The sequence below is a fragment of the Archocentrus centrarchus genome, chromosome 12, assembly GCF_007364275.1.
Source record: "Archocentrus centrarchus isolate MPI-CPG fArcCen1 chromosome 12, fArcCen1, whole genome shotgun sequence".
Taxonomy (NCBI): domain Eukaryota; kingdom Metazoa; phylum Chordata; class Actinopteri; order Cichliformes; family Cichlidae; genus Archocentrus; species Archocentrus centrarchus.
The window spans coordinates 23263425-23288643 of NC_044357.1; the positions used below are offsets into that span (position 1 = coordinate 23263425).

Sequence of the window (25219 nt, forward strand, 5' to 3'; positions counted from 1 at the left end):
TCTATATAATCTATTTTGTTTATTACCAAGGTTTACTTTTAAAAATATGGCACAGTGACATGCAGATTTTAATAAAGGAGCAGACATGATTTGCATACATCTGGATAAAGCGTGGTTCATTCCCATAGGCAAACAGTAAGATATGGACAGAAGTGAACAGGGTAACATGCTCAAAAGGAGAGGCAGTAACAATGAACACACTTCAGTGCAAAACTAATAAAAACATGCATGCCAGTCTGCAGGGGGGTGAGCACGCAGTGGAGGCTTAAGTGCTCCCGTTCTTTTTCTCTGAGCAGCTTCTGAAGTCAGTGAGAAGGACGAGGCAGCGCAAACTTTAATGCTCTCTGTTTGCTTTACAGCAGCTGAGAGATTTGCCTGAGAAAACACGGACTGCAGGTACAGCATTGCACTTTAGCGAGAAATGTGAAAGGGCTGAATAACCTGCGATACTTTAAACCATCAACCCTCCAGTTTGCTGATTTTCTTTCACTGTTTCCCTCAAAACACTCCACATAATAAAGGCTTGATAGCTATTTTTTAGCTCCATCACGTGTTTCTGACTGACCTGCGGGGTCCACTTAAACTTTAAACTGTTCCTCCCTTGAACAAACACTGCGTTTTCAAAGATACACAAAGAGCTGAACAGCTGATGCAGAATTAGTCGTTATTGCTCCCAGTTTAAATCAACAGCAGCCAAACACTCTAAACCGTCACATGGACCGATAGTGGCAGCAGTGCTGATGGCTACTTAGCCGGATTAGAAACATAATTTTGTAGGGAGCAAAAACAAGGGGTATAATAATAAAGGTCCTATGTGGCTACATAATAAGATGCCTCTTCAAGGTACTGTACACACGCTGTCATTAAGTATGCGTCCACTGGGAGGCACTAAACCTCTGTATGAGTGTCAGAAGAGCGAGTGATGAGAGGCTGAGAAGTGTTTTGTTTGCGAGGACGAAGAGGAGGCTCATCTGAGAAGCCTTTGATGAACTAACTGAAGAATCGACATGTCGAGAAAGACAAATCAGTAGGAACGATACGAACAACGGAAACAAAGAACACAAAGGCACTCTGGGAAATATTAACATCGTGTTGATGAGGTTTTCAAGAGGACTCGGCTGTGTGTCACCAGGGCTGTTATGAGACGGACAGAAATCTGAGGTAAAGCTCAAAGAGGGCTATAATCTTTGATTTACATTCACTCTGAGCTGCTGCAAGAAAGAGGGCAGACGCCTGCAACACAACTCGTGCAAATGTCTCCATTTTAAAAGAGGAAAACCTGAACTCCCGCCCCCAAAGTGAGGAGATCCATCAAACCAATATTTGCACATTTCTGTCCTGGTGGAAAACGATGCAGCCTTCACAGTCACCTGATCTCAATCCAGCTGAACACTTATGGAAGATGTTGGACTGACGTGTTAGAGCAGAGCTCTCCCCTGGTATCATCAGACCATCATATGAGGGAAAAACGAGGACATCCCAACATCTTTCAAGCACATTTATGTTGGGTTGTACTTTAATTTGTCACCTTTCTGCACATTATGCTGATATTTAACTATAAAACCTTTTTTCCTCAAGCTTACAGTTAGTTTCTGAAATAAAGAGTCATTGCTTCCATCGGTTTGGCCTCCTCTCTATCCTCATCTTCTTTTAAGCAGGATATTTTATTACAAACTTTTTTAATTTAAAAAATAAATATGAAAATAGTTGGTTTCAGAAATATACAGTATATAAAGTCCTAACAGGATACAAATCACCTGATCAGCAAACTTTAGTGCTTCATAAAGCATGAAGTATGTACACACATCAAGTTTTGCTTTACTGAGGCTTCTAAACTTGTGCTCTTTTACCCACATAACACAGCTGAGGCAATATAAATAACGATTGCAGATGCAATACTTGGCTCTGGTGGGCAAACCTTTATTCAACTATTCTGAATTTAGTTTTATTTTGGGATCTGAATGATTTTCTCATGTTTCTGACATTTTCTCTGTAACTTTTCCCCCCTTTTTTAAAGTTAAACACCAACAACACAAACAGGTTTGGGCTGAAATAAGGAACAACAGCATCACTGCAAACCGAAGAGTCCAGTGTAGCTCTGCTCTGCTGCACTGTGGATGATTTTCCTATCATCTTTTCCAACTTCTACTCAGAAAGCCACATTTTGCCGTCCATTGTTTATAAGAAATGAACATCTTGAGAAAAAGAAAATCTTTGAAGTTCATGCAAATTAACTCATCACTCACCTGTCAATCAAACCTGATCTTAGCCAATTAAATGACTAAATTAAAACACTGAGATGAGGAACGTCACCCATCCCGGTGAAAAGACATTAATTACCAATGAATATCTGTGTGTGTGTGTGTGTGTGTGTGTGTGTGTGTGTGTGTGTGTGTGTGCGCACGCACGCACGCGTTTCACAGAAAGCAGGATTTGACACATTGTTACCATGTGGTGCAGTGTGTGTGTGTGTGTGTCTGTTTACATGTTCACATGAATGTGCGTATACACACACACACACACACACACACACACACAGCCAGCTGTCAGTGTGCTCTGATTAGGGGCTTATGTACAGAAAAGCGTGAATAGGGCTCTGTAATTATGTGAATGTATGTGACAAACACATTTCACTCCATAATTGCAGGTGAAAAATGTGTGGGTGTTATTTTATTTAATTTTGTTTTTGTTTACATTAATGTATCTCACTACTTGCAGCTTGTCACATATATAATTGTCCTCGTTACACAGAATCTATACACTGTGGGGTATAGAATTTATTCCCATGTATCCCAGGAAGTGGACAAAGGTCACGCTGTAAAGCTGTGTGTAAATGATCATGCATGTTAATGCCCAGCTCCACTTTTACTGCAAACTGTGCTTAAATTGGATGTTTAGCATTAGAACTAAAGCTGTTTGCAGGTGTATTCATGAGTTAGAGTCGAGTGTTGAAACTATCGCTGGACTGCCAGATAATTAGCTCAAGCAACAGTTCTCATAACAGACTTGAAGAGCAGCTGAAACCATCATTATCATCGCTGAAGTAAATGTGTTATGGAGGTTTTGTTGGACTGATGTTTTACAAAGAAAGGGATTCACTGATGAAAAAAAATACCAAAAGACTTCGGGCGTGTGAGACTAATAGGAAAAACATATACAAAGAAAGAGGAACTGAGGGTGAAATGAAAGCAAAGGGTGAGAGGAGGGCAATGATAAGCTGCAAAATGTTTTGACAGCATAAAGAGGAGGAGAAGAAAGACAGATACTGACAAAGAAGGGAGTGGAGGGAAGAAATCATGTTTAGTCTTGTTTAATCAAATATCTTTGACATTCTGAAAGGGAGGATGGAAGCTATAACAGAAAGTGAAAGACAACGAAGGAAAGAAAGAAAGAACATCAAAAAAAGTTAAAGAGAAAAGAGAAAACAGAAGCAAACTGCAGTTTTTTTATGTAACAAAGAAAAACATTTAAAAAGGATTCGAACTGGATATTTAAGAATAAACCCAGAATTAAAAAACAAAAAGATAAAGTTCACTTTCAAGTTTCAAAGCAGCAGGTGGACTTTGTACTGTACACGCAACAATTACCTGTTATCATCCCACGTGCAAGATACTGACTCATGTTCATGCACACAAATTTGATACTAAAGAGCACCAAAATTAGGGGAAAGGGAAGGCGACTCTCATTCATGTCACACTTCAGTGGAAACAAACTTGCCGTTTATTTAGATTTAGGTATTATGACCACTTGGTTACATTTAGGAACACACAGCGGTTTACAAGCTCCACATTCTGTGTAGCCTGGATGCTGTTAGAGGGAAGTTAAAGTATGCAATGCATGCATGAAACATAAGCCATGCGGACTGTCATGGGGGAAAAAGGGATAAGTTGTATGCACAAAAAGCAAACTTCACGTTTTTTGTTTGTTAGTTTTTTTCTTCTCCCCCAAATTAACAGTCAAGCATCCACTGCAGTTTCTTCAGTGGTCACACACTCCTGTTAAAACATCCAAGTTTACAGCAGAATTTAAAAAGTTCACAGCCTGCTACAAACAAATGGTTTTGCCATCTTTGGTTAATTTCCTCGTTCAGAACAACCGCACAGTGGGTGATATTTTCTTTATAGCTCATTTGAATACCACCGACAGGAGTCACCCACTGGACCGTTTGACCATGTTTGTCCTGTTGGTGCCTTTTGAAACCTAAATATTTGGCAAGTAATATGCTCAGCAGTGTGGTGCAGCATGTCCACGAATTTGTTCTTTGGTTCTGGTGAATGAAATCTAATATTTTCTGAGTCTAGTAAGAGCTAGCATAAGCTATCATCATACAGTCTGTGAATTAGCCATGAGATCAGGCTTGTTATGAAGTGACTGGAGTTCCTGGAGACAGTGAGATGCAGTTGAGAGCTTTAAAAGCTATCACTGTATTCATATTCTTTGTATTAAAACAATTTAACAGGATAAATCAGTGAGACATCGGAGCTTGTCCGCCTTGTTGATTGAGTTTATGGGCAATAGCAGGAGATTTTGAAAGTTACGAAGAAGAAGCTGAATGAACAGAAGAAGAACTTGAAGATGAGAAGAGGAGTTGACAGAGTTCAGCTGGGTGGTTTCCAAACTGCCAGTCTGCCTGTTGGTCTTGGCAAAAAGCTGATCTTTCCTTGCATAACCAGACTGAAGACTCTGTTTCAGTCTGTCTATGGGAAAATACAGCTCAAAGCAACACGTATAATCTATCACCATCAGACTTCATTTCTTCATCCGCTTTTATATGGCTGTCTGTGGAGGTTTTTGGTCCATCATGCACTGCTGCGGATAATAAAGTCCATCTTGTTGTTTTGAAATGAAGCAGATCAGGAGCTGAGGTTTGTTTTGAGATACTTGCTTAAACCACTAAAAGAAAGTAGGAGTACTTTTGTCAGTAAAAGTATTTCTGCACCGTTCTAAAAAGGGTCCCAGCGCTCTGCACTGCTCTGTACGTGTAACTTCCTGTTTCATTTAAGTTTTAAGAAGGGAGATCTCTGATTGTGTATTTATATACAATGTGTTCATTTATAGTTAACATTTGTTTCTCGAGTTAGAATGAAGTTATGTAATAGCAGAAAAAAGGCAGATAAGGTCAGCTCTACCATAGCAGGACTGGTGATAGCGTGTCAGCGCACCTCAGTACTGTTCATCATGCACGAGCAATAAAACTCTCCACCCAAGTTAAAGAGAAAATTTACTGAATGCAAAATAATAAGTTGTCACTGTAACATAATTTTTGTGAATTGTGGTCAAAATAATCATTTATTGAAAATCTGATATTGTGACACCCTGGTCAGCACCAGCTAATCTATAAATTTGTATTGGATCAGATTATCTTTTGATTTTGTCAATAAAACAGATCAATAAGATTTCATTCTTGCTCAAATTTCAATATGATAAAAAAAAAAAAAAAAAAAGCTTAACTTTTTATTTTATGTATTGTTTCGGTTAAGATCACAGCACTTTGTCCCTGACACACACACACACACACACAAACACACACACACACACACACGAGTCTGTGATGCAGTCCAGCTGCAAATGTTTGCATGCAAAGCGAGGCCTTAATTTAAATTGGGGAACAAACAAATGCTCATCCCTGATTTTTATTTATTTATTTATTTTTATTTATTTTTTGCCATGTTTTGCAGTCAAATAAAACCTCCACTATTCAGGATTTGTCCAATAGAATTCTGTCATTGACAGGATGCACTAATGATGATGTCACTGCGGTGAAACAGAGGTTAATTTTGGCCAACACTGAATTCCAGGAGTTATGTAACACCATGCTGCCTCAGCCTATTAGGACTTTTCAATGTAAAATCATGGAGACCCTACTGCTGCACACCTTCTTACTGGGTCTAGAGAACCTGGTGAGGGGGAAGGCAAATATGTTTACTTTATTTACATTTACTGTTATTATTTGATGTAATTATCACCTCAAAATACAGAGAAGTATAAAAAGAATATGACTATTGCATTGGTTCGTAGTCATACTGCATATTTATTTTCTCAGGGTGAGAACAGTGTGGCGTGAACTAAAACCACCTTAGCTTACACAGAACTGTACGGGGTTACTGACTGGTTGGGATTACATTACAACAGCAGCTTGATATTATTTCCTTAAAGTAGCTCAGCTAGAAAAGTTCAAACTTAAAGACTTTTACAGTTCTTGTTATGAAAGCTGCTTGTTAAGGATAGAAAAGAAAAAAAAAAGACCTTATCTCTGTTCCTAAATGTTGAGTAGCTTCAACTTGCTCAAAACCCAAGCCAGCGTCAGCACCGATATTATCAAATAAGCCTCCTTCAGAGCCAAGAAAAACCCCAGTATATTTAATGTAGGGTGACGTCTTCTTCCAGTAAGCCAAGTGGATATGATTAGTGGGTATCATGCTGGGCAGGGCAACGCGATGAAAACATGTAACTGTTTCATCGAGGAATTATTCATCTCTCCTCGTAAAGCTTTTGATCCGAGCTGTGACAAGAGACGATCGGTCTTGGCACTGAGGACCAACACGGTTGAGAAATTGAGGAGATTTACTGGAACATGTTCACAATAATGTGTGTGTGTGTGTATACAGGTGGGTGTGTGTCTGCTGCCACACCTTCAATCCTAAGATGTGTTTCAGCTCGCCTCGTCTGCCAAAAGTGAGATAAGTTGATGGCAGGAGTGTAGAGAGGAAGACTGAACAGGGCGGTAACCGAGACCTGTTACGGTCTGATTTACTCACAGTGTACAAGTTCATTTGAATTCAGTTTTATTCATGTAGTGCCAGTTTACAGCAGCAATTATCTCCTACTTTACAATATACAGAGAAAGTTATTGTATAATAGTTGTTTTACTTTCCCATATTAAATCTAATTTATTTTATTTTTGAATATCCTGCCAGGTTTGGACAGGTCCAAACATTCAACCATAGGGGCTAAATGTTAGTTTACAGTGAAGAGGTGGAAGATCCAGCATGCAGGTATATCTTATTGCTATCAGCATACTTCCACACCTCTTCCACAGCTCTGGATGTGCTTGTTATCGGTCTGCCTGAGATGTGTGGAGGGAAAGGTTGCAGATGCGCTTCCAAACTATTTTTCTAAGCCTACTGATGCTTCACTGTAGTGAACCAGAACATGAACTTTAGATTTAAAAAGACCAGCATCTCCTTGTCATGAGGTTGATGGCTTTTAATAACTTCTAATCATCTTATTGTAATAAGAATAGGCCAAAGAAGCATGCAAGTGTATGGATGTCTCCACTGATAGTAATTAAATGTCTTCTTTATCTGCTTTCTATACACATTAGAAGGGGAAAGTCAATCAGTGCTCTCCATTAGCTCAGAACCAACCATCAGAGATACATCAGCATAAGTACAAACATATAAAATACATCTAATTCACGAGAAGAACCATTAACTTTCACTTTTTCTCTTTTCCACCCCTCCCTCTTTTGGGAACTCCAAATACAAAAGGCAGGCTGGATCCTGTTGTGTTTTCCAGCAGAGCAAAACCTGCTACTCTTATGAGATACTGGAAAACTCCCACAGTCATGTTTCAGGTCTGTGACAAAACCCCACAAACTAAAGGTGTCTCCCAGCCACTCACGTGGTGAAAGACCACATAGCGTGGTCCTGATTTAATAAACTGGAAAACCAGCTTTAAAACAGAAAAATTTAGGATTTGGCTTTACAGGGATATAGAGAATTTCCATCAAAGAATCTGGTGGGAACTTCTAAACAAAGACTATTAAAACTAGTAAAAAAGTAACAAATTATTTGTGAATTTCATCTATTGTGTCATTTAATTAGTTTTTGTCAAAATTAAACCCTTCCCTGAACCCAACACCTGCTTACAACAACTTTCCAGTGAATACATTGTTAAATGTTACCAGATTAATAATTTAGAAAAGGTTTAAAAAATGGGTGTTACCTTATTTTTGAAGTCATGATTGCAATATCAAATATTGTTTTTCATTGGAAAGCGTGTAACACTGTTTTTATAGACAGTGTTTTGAATCTGTTATAGTAAGTCAGTCTAAAAGACTAACCAAAGTTTGAATAGTCAGGTTTAACCTGCAAGAGAACTTTTTTTTGTTTTCCCAGAGAAAATAATCATCAGCTGCACACGTCCTTTCTGTTGAACTGAACCGGAGAAAATGTCAACAGAAAACCTGTCATAGCTTGATACAGTTCAGCAGAACTAAAAAAAATTGACTATTTTCAAGAGAACTTGACTGTCAAGTTGAGTGTTGAGATGTTTTTCATGTATTAAGATGTAGGAGGTTAATCGGAGTAAGCCGGTGTTTATGCTAATAATGGTTATGGTTCCATGTTACAGTTTTGGGGGCACAGCCTTACTTCTTAAATAAATTATGCCTGTATGAGGACATAAAGATACAGCAAGTTTCTTCTTTTAAGAATCTTAAGAAGTATGTAACTGTAGTCAAAAATCTTTTGTAATATAGAAGGACACTACCATTATCTAAATATCTGAGGTGTCGAGTCGATGAGAACTGGTGTTTCATTTCAGAAAATGACAAAAGTTCTGACAAGGCGGTAATCACTGTTTGTCCTACTGGCTCGGACACTAACCAATGCTCTGTGTAAGAGATTAGAGGTATTTAACACAGAAGGACACTGAAGATACTCTGGACCGCCAAAGTCACCAATGTGGAAGAAAATGAAATTCTTACTACCATCAAGTGAAGGAAACTAGAATACTTCGATCGTGAGATGCAACTAATACCATCTGTTACAAGTAAAGAAAAGGGAAACTGATGGAAGACATGATCCAGGTTGCAGAAGAATATCCTGGCTCCAGAACTTAAGCCAGGTCCTTGGACTGAGCACACTAACATTGTTCAGAAAGGATATACACAAAAAACAAAACATCATTCTGCTGATCGCCAACGTTCTTTAAGACAAGGCACTTGATACAAGAAAACAACTCAGCTCAGTGTCCTTGAGCAAGGCACAGAAACCCTACTCTTTGAAAGCAAACACACCAATAAAAAAATTAAACAAAAGGTTTTGTACATACTGTCATACAGTGTGTAACTCCTTATTCCAGACCACAAAAAGTATGTTGACTCACTGTGTTTGTATGTTGCTGAGCTCCTGCTCTGTCTGTCTCTGCAGCTGCTGGAGGTGAAAGGTCAAGTCCTGGCTCAGAACAACAAACCCCAACAGTCCCTCTCTTCCTGTGGTCTCCTTACACACCAAACCCTGAGATGGAGCAGTCATTAGAGAAGCTTTCAGGTGTTACCATCAATTTATAAAGAGGCTGCCACTCAGCCTTGCTGCTTATTTTCCCCCAGTGGCCACCAGCGGTATTGCAGAGTGATGGAATCCTCCAGTTTGACCTGTTTTGAAAGGAAGGCGTTCTCCCACTGGTTTTTAGAAGCGAATATTTGTGGGTTACCAAACAGTTTAAAAAAAAAACTCCAGTAATAAACACACAAAAAACAAGCCTGGATAAATGGGAAGGTGGTGTCAGGAAGGGCATCCGACATAACTAATGAGCCCATTACCCTTTCAACTGCATGTTAACAAATCATACACAAGTCTGCTAAATACTATAGCTCAGTGTCCCAGCCACTGATTAAGCCTAATCTTGGATTAAAGTTCTTTTTTAGTCTAAGACTAGGTTTAATTCAAGTCTGGAAACTAAGCAGTATAACCTGTCACTACTTTACTATTAGCATTTAACTCAAAGCACCATAGAGCCCAGAGCTGCTACAGTAGTTTTGTTGGATTACACTGAAAACCTGTTTAGCATTTAATTAGCTGGAATTGCTAATCTGAAGGGCAGAATCTCTGCATCAGGTTATGCTAGCAGCACACACTGGACAGATCATAGAGACAGAAGCAGAAGTCGTCAAGGTGGGGGTGCTGACACTGGCTATTTTCAGGGAGCAAATGTAATAAAGTTGCTGAATTATAATCATTTCTGGGAAATAAAGCAGTGCTGCATCTTTGTCATTGGATTTGTGATTACTCTTGTTCAGTTATCTTCGGTTAGAATTATTTATAGGTAAGGCAAGGAAAACTCATAACAGCTGAATCATGATTTAAAAAGACAAAGCAGACGTAAGTCACCTTATAAGTCATCCTGTAATATTTAGTCTGCAGCAGCTCTCAGAAGTCTCAGTTTGTCGAACAGAAGAAGGATGAATCACCAGGCACCAGAAATATAGACAGACGAGAGGAGGTGAAAAGAAATGGACCGAGACCCTTTGAGCACAAAACAAGTTGGAAGATAAAGTTCTGGTTGTGAGTCTGAACTTGTCAAGGTGACGGAGTCCTTCAGTGAGCGGCTGTAGGAAGGAAGACAACAGACCGACTGAGTCATCCTGGCAGAACACGGCGATCACCCTCATCCTCCCCTTCGTCTGTGTGTCTCTGTGTCCATGTGAGTCAGTCTGAGAGACAAACTGGCACTGTGTTCGCTCAGCAGCCAAATCTGATCTGTTTTTTCCAGATATGATCTTCAGTCCTCACTGTCCACACTGAAAGTGGCTACATTTCTGAATCAGAATCATTGAGCTGAACAGAAAATTAAACTAACTTGTGTTACTTTTTGACTCTGAATATCGTGCATGCGGTGATCCAGCTCTACCATTGCATGTTTGGGGAAAAAGCTCCATGAACCAGATAGTTTTAGGTAAGCGCAGGACTGGTTTTTCCAAGAACATTTGCATTCATGAAAACACGATCATTTCATAAACTTCAGAAAGTGACATTAAAACCAAAAGACTAGCACTCAAAACACGGGTTTGTCTCAATTGTTCCCTTTTTTTTTTATTATTTTACTTTCTGCAATTAAGGCTGCAGAGTAGGGGAATAAATCGGATTTGAGCTGCCTGTCTGAACATGGCCTCAGGAGACATCCACAAAGAGGGAAGGGAAGGGAGGAGGAGAGACAGACAGAGAGAAACGGGCCCGGATTCCCACAGAGAAATGAAGGGAAGAATCAAGCCAATGGCATAAAAGAGAGTGGAGATAAAAAAAAACAGACTGTTGGTAGGAATGCAGTTAAGGCAGTGTTGTGCAATTAGCCTCGTACCCTCTAGCAAAGATTCATGTTTAACAGACATTACGTTAAAAACAAAAATGCCAACTCCTGCCAGCATCGCACATAAAATGATACTTGATGCCTCAGTAACACAGGTGATAACCATCTAACTGTTTTTTGTTTTTTTTACCGGTGGCATTAAGTTTCAGATTTCAGTGATGCTGTTCTGTTGCCCTTCAAACAAAATCATGATAAATTATATATTTTTATCTTCTACTTGACCTGTAATTAGGTACATTCTAACCCTCTATGCAAGTTTTAATTTGTGATTATTATATTATATTTATATATATATATATATATATATATTGTTTACAAGTGATGTCAAAAATTAAAGGCAGGTAAGTATTTTTTAAATTTACCTGATAGTCACCAGCAATGGACGATTTAAGGAAGTGAATCTTTTCTTCTATCAGCTGCCGTAGTTTCTCCAGTGAAGCAGGACTCTCCTCTTTGTTTTGCTGGAAATCTGGAGACTGTAGAAAAGAAGAGAGATGCAGGGAATTTAATCATCTTTCATTTTAGCAAATTTTATACAATAAATCTGCGTATCTGCTTTTGCAGCAGCTAAAGACCCCCCGTGAGCCTGAATCCTCATAGCTGATATTGCAGGGAAAGACGTTCTGTAACTAAAGCGGACATTTAGAGTAGAAATTGAGGATACATATTTATGCTTTCAGAATGTCTCTCATCTGAAGGATAAACTGTTCTGCCTGGAAGTCAAAAATTACATTCTGAACTGAAATTAGAACAACGCCGAATTCAGCAAAACATGCTCCTGTGATTCTTTAACCACAGGAGCACATTTTCATTTGTGTGGAATGAAGAGGAGCGATGGAAGAGAGGAAGGCTGAAACTGATCAAATCCTGCCCTCCGCAATGAATGTTGAACCTCCAAATTCAATTCTGACTTCAAAGTTATGCACTTTTGTCCACTGAAGCGAGGACAGGAAACATCCTAAATACCAGCACGCAACTGTTTCCCATCTGCAACATAAAATCAAAAATCAAATCAGACTGAATGAAAAGATAAAAGCACTAAAACCAAAACATCCCATCGTGATGCTTTAGATCATCTGACTTCACAAAACTGAAGGCAGCAGATGAGCATAAAAATGATAGGTGAACACCTCTGACACCTCAGAGCTACAACTTTTTATTTATAGCTAAAATATTGTGTTGCAATGCCAACAGTCTAAAATCCAGAAAATGCAGTACAGTTATCCTTACGTCTGAGCAGCTACTGTCAAATAATATTTGACTTGTATCAAATTTCAACATTTAGCTCAAGCCTGAATCGTTGTGCGGACTAGCAGAAACCCAAATAAGTACACAGTCAGCTGACTGTGGAGGAGAGGTCATCTCTCTCCCAGTCAGCATGTCAGTTACACAACTCTCCGGATCACCCTCTAAGTGACTGGCACTAAATAGTAGAAACACAAACTTGAAGATTCTCCAGTGGAAAGGCTGAACTGGTGCAAAAACATTTTTAAAAAAGGGAAACAAAGAATCTATTTGTAGATAGATTCCTACTGTATTGTATAAGTTGGTTTCAGCCGTTAAATGTCAGAGAGCTCTGTAGCATAAACTCAGATATATTCAATGTTGTTCCGAAGCAGAGAGATACATAATGGAGGTGTTGGTGACAACACAACTTTGCCTGTTGAGTAGACTCTCACCCACCCACCAGCTTTCAAAACCCACCACAGAGAGCCATTGTCAGACTGAGCTGAAGCAGCGAACCTCGGTGACTCATATGTACGTTTTTAACTTAAAGGGGAAAATCAATCTTCTTCCATATATAAAAACTACAGATGGACAGCCGGCAATTAATTCTTTTCCTCGCCACACGAGTGGATGCATTCATAACATGAGTGGGCTGCTTGCTCATGACACGGAGTCTGTGTTGTCTGATTAAAAGCAATCAAAACAAGTCCATTGTATTTTAATCCCTCCGAGAAAGATTATATGCACTGACAGGAGCTCGGGAGAGCAGGGAGAAATTTTTAGTCGTTAAAGGATGATGGAAGTAGGAAAAACAGTCTTGGTTTACAGTATTTAAATGGTGTGTGACATTCAGTGGACCCAACAAAGTCCTATTCTTTTCAGCAAAAGTAATTAGAAAGTAAAATATAGTGGCTGATGAATGTGGGATGCTATAATTCTCTCCTCATTACTGTACAACCCTTACTCCCAGAAATTATGTTTATATACTGCTAATTTGTTTTTCCAATTATGCTTCCCAACAAAACCTAATTGGTGAAACAAATTAGTCATCTATAAATGATGTAACTGTCAGAATAATATAACCTCACACTGTCTGTGGTTTTAAAGAAATTTATGAATGCATATTTGTGTAAAAAACACAAATTTTGTTAGTGTATAATTAACTAGTTTATAAAATATGATAACCGGCTGGCAACCCCCGAGCAATCACCAGGGTATTCAACAACTGAGTGACTAGTCGTTACTGGAGGTTCCTGGCAGTCGCTGGGTGTATGCGGGTGTATGCGGTGCTCCCCCGTAAACCTCCTTGCAATTAATTTGGTCACTGCGGTCGCCTGCAGTTTGCATAGAAGACATCGGACTTGCATCATCCACGCAAAAGTTTAGGTGACAATCAGCAAGCAAGCAAAGCAATCACGAATAGATTTTTGGTGCAACGGTGTTTGCAACTGATTTCACTCAACATCCAGCAACCACTCGCCTACCCGGCATGTCCAGCAGTACAAATGTGTATTGCCTGACCAGATGTTGCCAGGGGTTTGCAGACCGGTCTCTAGGCCTGTGTGACTGACACCTAAACTGAGGACATTTAATGCTACTGAAAGACTCTCACAGTAAGCTGCAGGCAACAAACAACTGGATCTCCTTTCTTTCTTCCTCTGTGGACGCCCCCTTAAGGCTTTCAACTGACCAAGTGAGCGACCGCTATCATGTTTTCTTAAAAACAGATTTTCAGATTTCACACACATTTTGGAGCTTTAAAAAAATGGGAAGCATGTTCCAACTGATGCATGTCATATTTTACTTACTTTAAAGACTGAGTTGGGTAAAATTTTCAGTCATCAAGCCTTACATTTCAACAGTAAGACTTTCAAAGGAGCTGCTAACAAACCACATTTAGCTGCCTAACAATTTGCATAAGTGAACTCTGCGCTCCTTCTGCCGTGAAGCTTTCAAAGACAAACTTTATCTCACCGTTTAGCCACGAGCTGTAAAATGTTTCGTAAGTACTCACTGCAGGATGTGGAGAGAGAGGAGCGCTCATGATGACAGAAGGCTCAAAACTAATTTCCTGACTGAGTTCAGACCACAGGGGGTTTCTGTGTTTGTATGCGTATGTGTGTTAGTGGGTGGGCTGCACTACTGTGTACATGGAGATGACCCTAACTACGACCTCCGACAAGCACAGAGAGGAAGAGAGAGTGTCAGAGAGACTGGTGGAGAGAGAGAATGTGAGCTGCTCAGTTAATATCCAGCCAAGGTTTGTCAGGGACTGTGGGCTTGATTGATCAGCACACCCAGTGTGTGTGTGTGTGTGTGTGTGTGTGTGTGTGTGTGTGTGTGTGTGTGTGTGTGTGTGTGTGTGTGTGTGTGTGTGTGTGTGTGTGTGTGTGTTTTAGACTTTTAGAATTTTGTTAAAAAAAGTTTCATTAAACTGAACCAAAAGTTTATTGCAATTTAAATACCAATAAAACTGTGTTTTATATACTTACTGTAAAAGCAAATATAAATGAGACCCACAGAGTGTACCTACACTTGTATACAGTTTCATTTTAAGTATTAAAGTATGAATAAGTGAAAAACCATAGAGTACCATAAATGCCACTAAACCTGATGTTCCAGCCCTGACACCCCACCAAAGTCAGGGGGAGTCCCCATTCCTACCCCAGGCTGAGTCTGGGTGGGGCCTGATGACAGTCACAGGTTAAATCAGACACACCTTTAGAAGCATGTAGGTATGAGGAGGGTGGGGCCTTCTTCCTCGTACCACTGCAGTCCGCTCTGCTTTTTTGTGTCTCTTTAACCACACACACACACACACACACACACACACACACACACACACACACACGTATAAACCCTGCCACATTCTGCTACAGTCACGACTGAAATTAAAACATGCTGGTGATTTGGTTGTTTTTGGATGATCAGGGTTCATCCTTTGGAGACCAGGAATAAGATCAGCTCCGCGGCAATGACACACAACGCTTTTCAGTTTCTTGTGTCAATTTGTGTACATTTTGTCTTAATGGTGGTGCTAAAGGAACAGCCAGCTCACTCGCATCATTCCTCTGCAAAATGTGAATTTTCACAGATTTTCACTGGTGTGTATTTAAGTAAATACTGTGAGCCAGACTGTTTTGCTTGAAGGAAATAATTTGAATAATTTTTATTAAAAACAATTCATATTTTTAGGTAGAAAACGCCACAATAAACTGAATACCCCACACTTTGGCATACTACATCCAATAAAGGGTTAAGATGCATCCGGCTAACATTAAGTATTACTAAGAATTGTGTGTTTGTGAATACAAATTCACTTTCATTTCACCTCTGCCATCTCTGTGTGCCTGCTTGCATTTCTTTACGGTTGTCTTGGATGCTCTTGTGGCCGTTTTGCAGCCCTCTGTGGTTATTTTGTGTCTCTTTGCGGTGGTTATTCAGCCGCTTGAGGTCACTTGCTACGTCTTTGCGATCACTTTGAATCTCCACGTTGTCAGTCTCGCTTTGTGTTTGCAGTCATGTGATTAAGTTTACAAAAACATGTAAGCAGCCACTTCATCCCCTTGACCCCTTGTTGCCATCAAACACTTTTTAAAAGCTTGTTTACTAAAAGCAGCTGATGCTGGAGGAATTAACTTCATCACATTAAAAACATAAAACTGCTGTTAAACCAAACCTGCGAGCTAAAATAGGCTGAAAGCCTGCTGAAATTTTGTTTGACTATAATTTAGTCTTTGAGGAATCAGCGGGAGAAAGGGGAACACTTCCTTCGGCTCAAATCCAACCAACCTACAGTTCAGTGGAAGTCATAAAAGCTTTATTCTAGTTATCTGAATTAGCAGACAGCTGTACCTCCTCCAGGACCTGATCTACAGGCAGCATCGGTGAAAGTAAGATTTTACTGTCGAGTGTTACTCTCCCTCCTTTAAAAACTTTTGCAGGATCTCTGGGCAGCTTAATATATTTTCAAGATGAGACAATACAGACTCTCCTTGTTTGGATCAATAATATGATGTGATGTATTCAGGTGAGACACCTCTCCACCCACAGGAAGTTATGAATCACCAAAAATCTACTTTGTCATTGACACAGGCTCTCTTTATATTGTATGCTGAATGTTTTGTTATGAAATAAACATGTTGACGGTTATGAAATCAAAGATGTTTTTCTTTTCTTTTTCTTTTTTTTTTTTTACAATTTTGTTTTTCAGCTTTAAAAAAAAAAAAAACCTTCAATCTTAAAATGTGCCAGTAAAACATTTTAGCAGATAAAAGGGTCACAGGTCAGCGGGCATGCACTGTCAAGATTTTTGTTACTCAGCAAACAGCCATGTCTGTACACAAGGAAACCTCCCCTCCCCAGCACGCCTTGCTCATGACTCACTGCTGTGGCATGTCACCTTGTGCACTGATGCACTTTGAACCAGCAGGAGCTTTAAACTGGGAGTGTACAGCAGGAGACGCCTTGCAGGAGCATTTACTGACCAGCAATGTTTTCATCATGATGGAAACGAGTTCACTAATTATTACACAAATGCCAAGTAGTGTGCATTTCACATTTTAAAAACTGTAGTTTGGTTAACTAAAGTTACTGCTGATGTTAAAATTTAATTGCAATATTTCAAAGTAAAGTCCTGCGTCAGATAAAAGTATTTTTTAAAGTTTCAAATTTGCAAAACTGTAAAGAGCTTTTCAGAAACCGAACGCAGTGTCTGAAAATAAAGAAACAATCTGGTGAAAGAGCTCGTTTCTGAGCTCCGTGTAACTTTCCTGCTGGCTGCTCGTGCCCTAAAGGACTGTTAAGTTTAATGTAAATACAACAGCCTGTTACCTCCCAAAGGAGCAAAACATAAATGTTTCAATTATGCTGAATTTAGCACTTGATTTTTAGGGGAAACCCCTACCATGGACCTACCAATGCAACAGCCTCCTCTTGACTAGTTTTAGGCTTTCTACCACACTTTTTAACTTTATTCACACTCAGCTACCACTTTCAGTTGGCTAATAAGATCTGGCTTTCATCCAGTTACTCCCTAAGGTGATAGCTAGGCGCAGGGTCGAAGCTCGCTGCAGGACAGTCCACAGCACACTGCAGGGACCCATTTCTTTTAGGGGTACGAGTGTTCGTCCCGACACTTTCAGTGCACAATATTTGCCTTTGCATGCTCTGTGATTCTGTCAGAAGTCCACTGATGTTGGCATAGTTGCATTGATGGAATGAACACGAGTTCCATCAGCTGCTGCATGCCGATTCAAAATAATGTAAAGTACGGGCCAAGAAACAACAAATAAGTCAAAAAGATGGAGAGACAGTGCCACTTTGTGCAGCTCTAAAGCTGGAATTGTGTCAGTAATAAAACATTCAGTGAACAGTCAGTCAGTCAATACAACACTCAGTGTCAAATAAGGCACTGCACATTATTCTTATCTGACTGGACTGCAGTGGAACGAAGGATATACCACGAAGAGGAGCACAAAACCAAGTAAAAATACACTGTGGTACACAAAGGGTTATTTAACACAAATGGATTATTTAAGTGTAACTGAACATTTCTCTACAGTACAGGACACACAGCTCTCTCTCTAAAAGCACTGACAGTATAAAACAGTAGAACCAGTTTGTCTGTACCTAATGAGGTGAATAAACAAAATACCACCTCTCCTGTATTTGCCCTCTCCCTGTTTGCACCTCCCCTTTTATGAAGCAGAGGTGAACCTGTTCCTCTGTAGTTAACAATTACACAAATTCAGGTTCAGATCTCTGAGATCTGCCATCAACCGTGTCAAACACAGCAAAACAACGATGCTCAGCGTTTCTCAAAAAGAAATAACTCTCTACGTCATGTTCTGGATGCACTTTCTAAACCAAGGAAAAAGGGAGGCTTTGTACATTTATAAAGTGATGAAAAGAGAAAGTATTTGGCATCTAAATGCAGATCACAGCCAAAATTAGTGAACATTTAAACCAAGATTTCCATAAAATGTGTGGAAAAGAAACGGCATAAATAATCCATCATGAAGTAACCTCCTTTCTTCCTGCATGCACCACCTACACCAGACTGATTAATGGTATGTTTTTACTGCATACAGGTATTAGCATGGGTTATTTTAGGGTTTGGCACAATACCGCTCTCACCACCATCTGACCGCATCACAGTACATACACATACACAGGTGTGCAGGGCTGGGTTTGGAGCCTACTTAGGATGAGCTCCTCCCAAAGACTCATCCAAAAGAAATGATAAAACCTCTCTGAGCTGTCATCTGTCAGACAGACAGAGCGAAAGACGGGTAAAGCTTCACTAAGATGCAGCAGGCAGACCTAAAGGAAACCAAAGACGTGGTGGGAAATTACACACTCAGGCAGGCGGGTACAGAAAACGCAGCCTTGTGTCCCCTGCAGAAAAAGCGATAGTACCAGCACTTAGTTTGAAAGCTAAAAATTATAAATATGTTTTACATTTTACAAACAATGGGACTCTCTACAACTGAAGCCATATTTAGTTGCATATAGCACCATAGGACCTCTAAAGAATTGGACCGAGTCCAAGAGCCACACAGGCAACAGATGTAAACCATGGTTCTGTTTGCACTATATTGGGTGGATCCTCGGATGTGTCTGCACAATCATAAGTTTAGGTTTGCAGATGGACATGCTGTAGGTGAATGATTACATTTATAACCTTGATTCTATGTGGATCGTTCATAGGTTCTGCAACAGAAAGAATGCAAAATGCCTGAAAAAGCTGCTTTTAAGAATAAAATGTGTCACTTTTTTTAACTTTGTAGAACCACCATGTGGTAAAACTAGCAGCTGATGGATAATATTATGTGATTCAAGGATGCCAAACAGGCATCAGATAGAGTGAGTGATGCAGTCTGTCAGTGGATTCTGACGGGCAATTTGACAGTAAAGCAGAGCTTCAGAGAAAAGTGAGACTCCCTGCTGGAGCACTTGTAGAAGCTAATCATGCATATGAATGTTTTCAGTAGTCTATTCTCTAATGATGCACTATACTACCAAAAGTATTCACTCACTATCCAGATCATTGAGTTCAGGTGTTCTCGGCATGCAGACTGCTTCTACAAACATCAGTGAAAGAATTCAGTGAACTCCAGCGTGGCACCGTGATAGGATGATACCTGTGCAACAAGTCCAGTCAATACTAAATATTCCACAGTCAGCTGTTAGTGGGATTATAACAAAGTGGAAGTGATTGGGAACAACAGCAACTCAGCCATGAAGTGGTAGGCAAAAAAATCACAGAGTGGGGTCAGAGGATGCTGAGGGTCATAGTGCACAGAGGTCACCAACTTTCTGCAGAGTCAATCACTACAGACCTCCAACCTTCATGTGGCCTTCAGATCAGCTCAAGAACAGTGAGAGCTTCATGGAATGGGTTTCCATGGCAGCTGCATCCAAGCCTTACATCACCAAGCTCAATGCAGAGCGTTGATGCAGTGGTGTAAAGCACGCCGCCACTGGACTCTAGAGCAGTGGAGACGTGTTCCCTGACACTTCTCCATCTGCCAATCTGATGGAGGAGTCTGGGTTTGGTGGTTGCCAGGGGAACGGTACCTGTCTGACTGCACTGTGCCAAGTGTAAAGTTTGGTGGAGGGGGGGGGTAATGGTGTGGGGGTGTTTTTCAGGAGTTGGGCTCGGCCCCTTAGTTCCAGTGAAAGGAACTCTTAATGCTTCTGCATACCAAGACATTTGGGACAGTTTGATGCTCCCAACCCTGTGGGAACAGTTTGGGGATGGCCCCTTCCTGTTCCAACATGACTGCACACCAGTGCACAAAGCAGCTCCATAAAGACATGGATGAGCCAGTTTGGTGTGGAAGAACTTGACTGGCCTGCACAGAGTCCTGACCTCCGCCTGATAGAACACCTTTGGGATGGATTAGAGCGGAGACTGTGAGCCAGGCCTTCTCTCCAACATCAGTGTCTGACCTCACAGATGTGCTTCTGGAAGAATGGTCAGAAATTCCCATAAACACTCCTAAACCTGTGGAAAGACTTCCTAGAAGAGCTGAAGCTGTTAGAGCTGCAGAGGGTGGGCCCACATCATATTAAACTCTATGGATTAAGAATAAATGTTACTCAGGTTCATGTGTGTGGAGGCAGATGAGTGATTACTTTTGACAGTATTGTGTAGCTTACACAATACTGCAATAACTCAGTTAGGCCATCTAGCAGTGTCTCACTATGCAACAGCCCATGTATGTATGTTTGTTACAATATAAACCCCTAAGGTACTGGTAGGAGTCATTATCATTGAGACTTAGCCATACTGAGTTATTAATTTAATGATTAGACCATAGCATAAAGAAGTCCGTTTGCAGCGTAGCAACATGTAATGTACTGCTCCTGCCATTTCAGAGTTTAGGTATTTTCTCTAAACCTGCTGTAATCACTGGGGATTATTTGGAAAGCTGCAACCTATCCAACCCACTAAACCTAAGTTTAGTGCTATAAAGACTGGGAATCCTTTTTTTATCCCCTCTCAGTTTTTCCCATAGAAACAGATTCTATTTGTGGTGTTAGCGGGGGTGAATGTACAGCGCACCCACGCTTGTGTAAATGAGTTATTTATTCTCACTTAGTGAGAATAAAAGTCCGCCATCTCCCCCACCTCTGGATAGATTTCAGCAGCTGGTGACGGTAGTCCTCGCTCTGCTCTGCAGCTTCTGGCAGCTCGGCGCGATGGCACATGAACCACCTCCCCACTTGCTGAAGGTTCTGGTTAGAACAGCCCCTCCAGTTTGCAGTGGATCTCCAGAGCAGAACAATGTCTACCGTCTACCAGTGGAGCTGGAGAGTCAGCTGAATGACGTTGACAACCACCACAAGGGTGACCTGGCTGATACAGAAACATGAGACGGGAGGGGCCAGGGCTAACTGGTTAGCATTGACTGAAGTTAGAAAATGAGAGCAGGGGGGGGGGTGTTGTGAAGTAAACAGTGTGGCTGGAGGCTTTCTCTTAAACAGATTTATAGAAAAAACAAAGAATTTGGCATGAATGTGGCATGGAGTTTGGGTGGTGAATGTTCATTCCATTTGATTTACGTGCCTAAGGCTAACCGCACAGCCAGCTTTCCAACTAACAGTTGCATTTTTAGAGTGGAAGGCTGTGCAAATGATCAGCACTTTATTTTTCAAACTCCTTTACTTTTTCATCTCTGAGTTCAGTTTCAAAACTAGAGCATCGACAAAAACAACAACAACAACATCAACTCTCCAAGCACTGCAACTCCCACCCAGCACCCGCCCAGCCTGCACCCACTCGGCCCTCCGATGAGGCTTAATGAGTAATAAGCACTGGGTGACCACAGTCTTGGAGTCAAGCCAACTTTCCCAGATGCCAAATTGAAGCCTGGAGGTACTGCATAATGCAAAACAACACTCATTAAACTTGGAGTGAAAAAAAAAAAAACCAAGGAGCTATAAATGCAAAAATGCACTAAGATGCATTCGAGGAGAAGCTCTGTAGCAGTTTCTAAATGATGCAGATGAATAATTAGAACTCTCAGGTGTCCATTAGTGGGAGAAATTACAAGATGTAGAAATGGGTTCCAAAACACACTCGTGACCTTCAACCTAAACCATTTGCTAGAACATTATGTTATGGAGGCGAATGTGAGCTTGGAAGGATGATGAAATGGAAGAAATTCAACAGGAAAAGAGTGACATTTTCATGGGAGCTTTCAACCTTCAGCTAAATATATAGTACGTCTTTTTTTTTTGGCTTAATGAAGTTACAAATGTTTAGTGCAATGGACTGAATTATATACTAAATTATTTCTATATTCTCAGAAACCAACAATGAAGACTTGCATTCAGTTTCTAAGGTTCCCAGAAGACTTAAAAACAACACGACCATATCAGTAATTTTAAAGACTTATATTTGCTAAACAGCAGCCACTGTGCCAACTTATTAGATTTGCAGACAGCCAATGAAACCAGGAAGGAATCGACTTGAATTGATGTCCAAATTGGAACTATACTGAGCACTGCAATCCTAATGTGTATGCTTAAGATACAGTAAAAGTTTTGGGAAGTATTTAAAAAAATATATATATATGACTAGCCCATTCTGGAGTCCATCACCCAATGCCACTGGACTGCAGACCTGTTAGTGCTACTGCACAAGCACATTTATTTGGTACTTTACTGAAGTACACGTCTCTAAATTATACTACTTTCTATTTCTACTCTACTATACTTTGCACTCATACCATTATTTAAAAATGTAATATTTTGTAATAAAAATTAAATATAAATGATATATTATGCTGCATTGCAGATAATCTAACCAGCAATATATAGTTAATTAAAATAATCTCTACTCACAAATGAAAGTGACATAAACATTAATGACTCAAGAACTGCGATCCAATAATAACCTGTAAATGATTCTTAGAGGGGTTATTCCACATGAGTACTTTTACTTTAGGTACTTAAGCTTCTTTTAGTAGGACCATGAACTGTACTTAAGAGTGTAAATAGTATTTCCTTTACTGTCTTCATTATTTTCTTCACACTGTTCACTGTATTTATTTAATTTGATCACTTACTCTGATTTTCTTTGCGCGAGGTCTGCGTGCTTAATAAGATATGTACAGCCAGGAGGGCATTAGCTTAACCTAGCATGAACGCTGGAAGCAGGTGACTTCTGACACATACACCTGAAACCTGTTGCAGTAAAAAAAAAACAGCATGACCTCTAGATTGGGGTGTTGCTGCAGTCTGCAGTCATTATGACTGACAGCTTCTCTTTGGCTGAGTCATAAGCAGCTCAGTGAAAGAAAGTTATTTTCTAGGAAGTCAGCCATCTTGACATGAGTGTGTGAACTCAAGGACTCAAGGAAAGGTGAGTTTGTACCTGCAGGACTGATTAGATAACAGCATGCGGTGCTGTCCTCCTCCCTCCCCAGCTCCATTAAGAAAACGTACATTTGAAATATGTAATTTAGATATGGGGATCACAAGCATCTCAGAGACACGTTCATTCCAACGTGAAGCGCTGACAAGATGTTACCAAATAGTTTGTGTGTGTGTGTTCGTCCTTTAAGGCTCACGCCCTGATTCCTAACATACCTGCCATCAACAACCTACTCTTGCTACTTTCACATCATTCATATTAACTTGCAGTTTGCGACATAACGTCACTTTCAGTCGCAATCTTTTATTCATTCTAATCAAAGTGGACTAAATCTTTACCTTCCACACTGTGGAAGTGGGAAATACATTTTCTGGTGTCTCTCTTCCCGTGCGCAGAGATGCATATGTGTAGCTCCACTTCTTTAACTGAGCTCCACACAGTTAGTGCCATAAAAAGGCAGATAGCGCAACAGTAACTGCCATTAATAAAATGTAACTGTTACTGGCATTATAATAAAGACCACAGTGACTAACTGCACAGAGAACTTTTTATTGGGATTCATGAAAAATTCTTTCCTCCATTGTGTTAATGATTGCTAGGCACCAGATGCCACTTCAGGGCGTTCTTCATACCAGACAGCCTGACATTTGATTATAATAGAAAAGAATGTTGTACACAATAGTTGTTTTTTTTCTAAACCTAGGGGCAGCAGAAGCTAAATAATCACACTGTTACGGAGCCAAGCTTGCATTCTTCAAACCTTCCAAAAGTCATGCAAAAGAGAACGTTTTCATTGGTCTCTATGCAGTCCTCTGAAAAACTAAGTACACCCCATGATTCAATTGCTTGTAGAACCACCTTTATAAGCAATAACTGAGTAATTGTTTCTGTATGGACTTTATTAGTCTCTCATTCATTGTGGTGGAATTTTGGCCCACTCTTCTTTACAGTGTTGCTTCAGTTCATTGAGGTTTGCAGGCATTCATTTATGTGCGGCTCTTTATGTCTCTTTTCCACAAGTACCTACTTGGCTCGACTCGACTCGATTTTTAGGGTTTTCCATAAGTGGTAATGCTTGGTACCAGGTACTTTAAGCACCTACTCAGCTGGGGGTTCCAAGGGATCTCACTGACATCAACGGATTGCATGCCACTGACTGGCCAATGAGTGGATGTCACTAGATGAATCATAAGAGTGACTCTTCACAAGAATCAAACCCACTGTTTTTTAAACCCAACAATGAGGGAAATGGCTACACACTAACAGACCTTGCAGATGTTTTTTTGCTTGGTGCTCAAAATCACCAAAAACCCAGTAGAGTCAAAGTGAGTCAAGCCGAGCAGGATTAGAGTCTCGCCACAGCATTTCAGTCGGGTTGAAGTCTGGACTCTGATGGACCACTGCAGCACCTTGGTTCTTTTTCAGTCATTCTGTTGTAGATTTGTTGCTGTGGTTAAGATCATTGTCCTGTTGCATGACCTATTTTGGGCCTAGCTTTAGCTGTCAGACAGATGGCCTCATATTTGATTCTAGAAAACTTTGGTACACAGAGAAGTTCATGATCAACATAATGACTGCAAGGTGCCCAGGCCCTGTGGCTGCAGAACAAGCCCAAATCATCACATCACCACCACCGTGCTGACAGTTGGTATGGGGTATGTGTGCTGATGCTGTTTGTACAGCAATAATGCACAGAATCACTTTTTGCAAAAACCAAACAAAGGTCATCGTTCCAGAAGTCTAAGCCATGCTGCCAAGCCCTTCCACACATGCCAAACTTATTCACTCTTGATCCTTAACATTTAACACATAACTGAGGTCTGCAGAGACCGAGTTATAGCTCTTGTGACTGCACACTGTAACCTTGTGCATTTCTTGTTGAGACAATGCTACTGACCACAAAACTGCCAAAACTTCTGCTTTTATGATCAATTAATCAAGCAGCACCTGGCTGTTACTTACCCCCTTAATTCCTGTGGAAGCAGTAAGAAGTAATTTTATTTTTCATTTTAT

At 40.3% G+C, this 25219-nt stretch overlaps 1 protein-coding gene across 1 annotated transcript in view; it reads right to left on the minus strand.

Annotated features, from left to right (window-relative positions):
- Positions 1-25219, minus strand: part of LOC115789761 (uncharacterized) — a 49977-nt gene that overhangs the window by 18966 nt on the left and 5792 nt on the right. Inside the window, exons 3-4 of the mRNA XM_030743272.1 lie at positions 11454-11567; positions 9112-9242 (exon numbers count right to left, since the gene is read on the minus strand). Of these exons, the coding sequence (XP_030599132.1) occupies positions 9112-9242; positions 11454-11567 (245 nt within the window). The remainder of the gene's footprint in view (positions 1-9111; positions 9243-11453; positions 11568-25219) is intronic.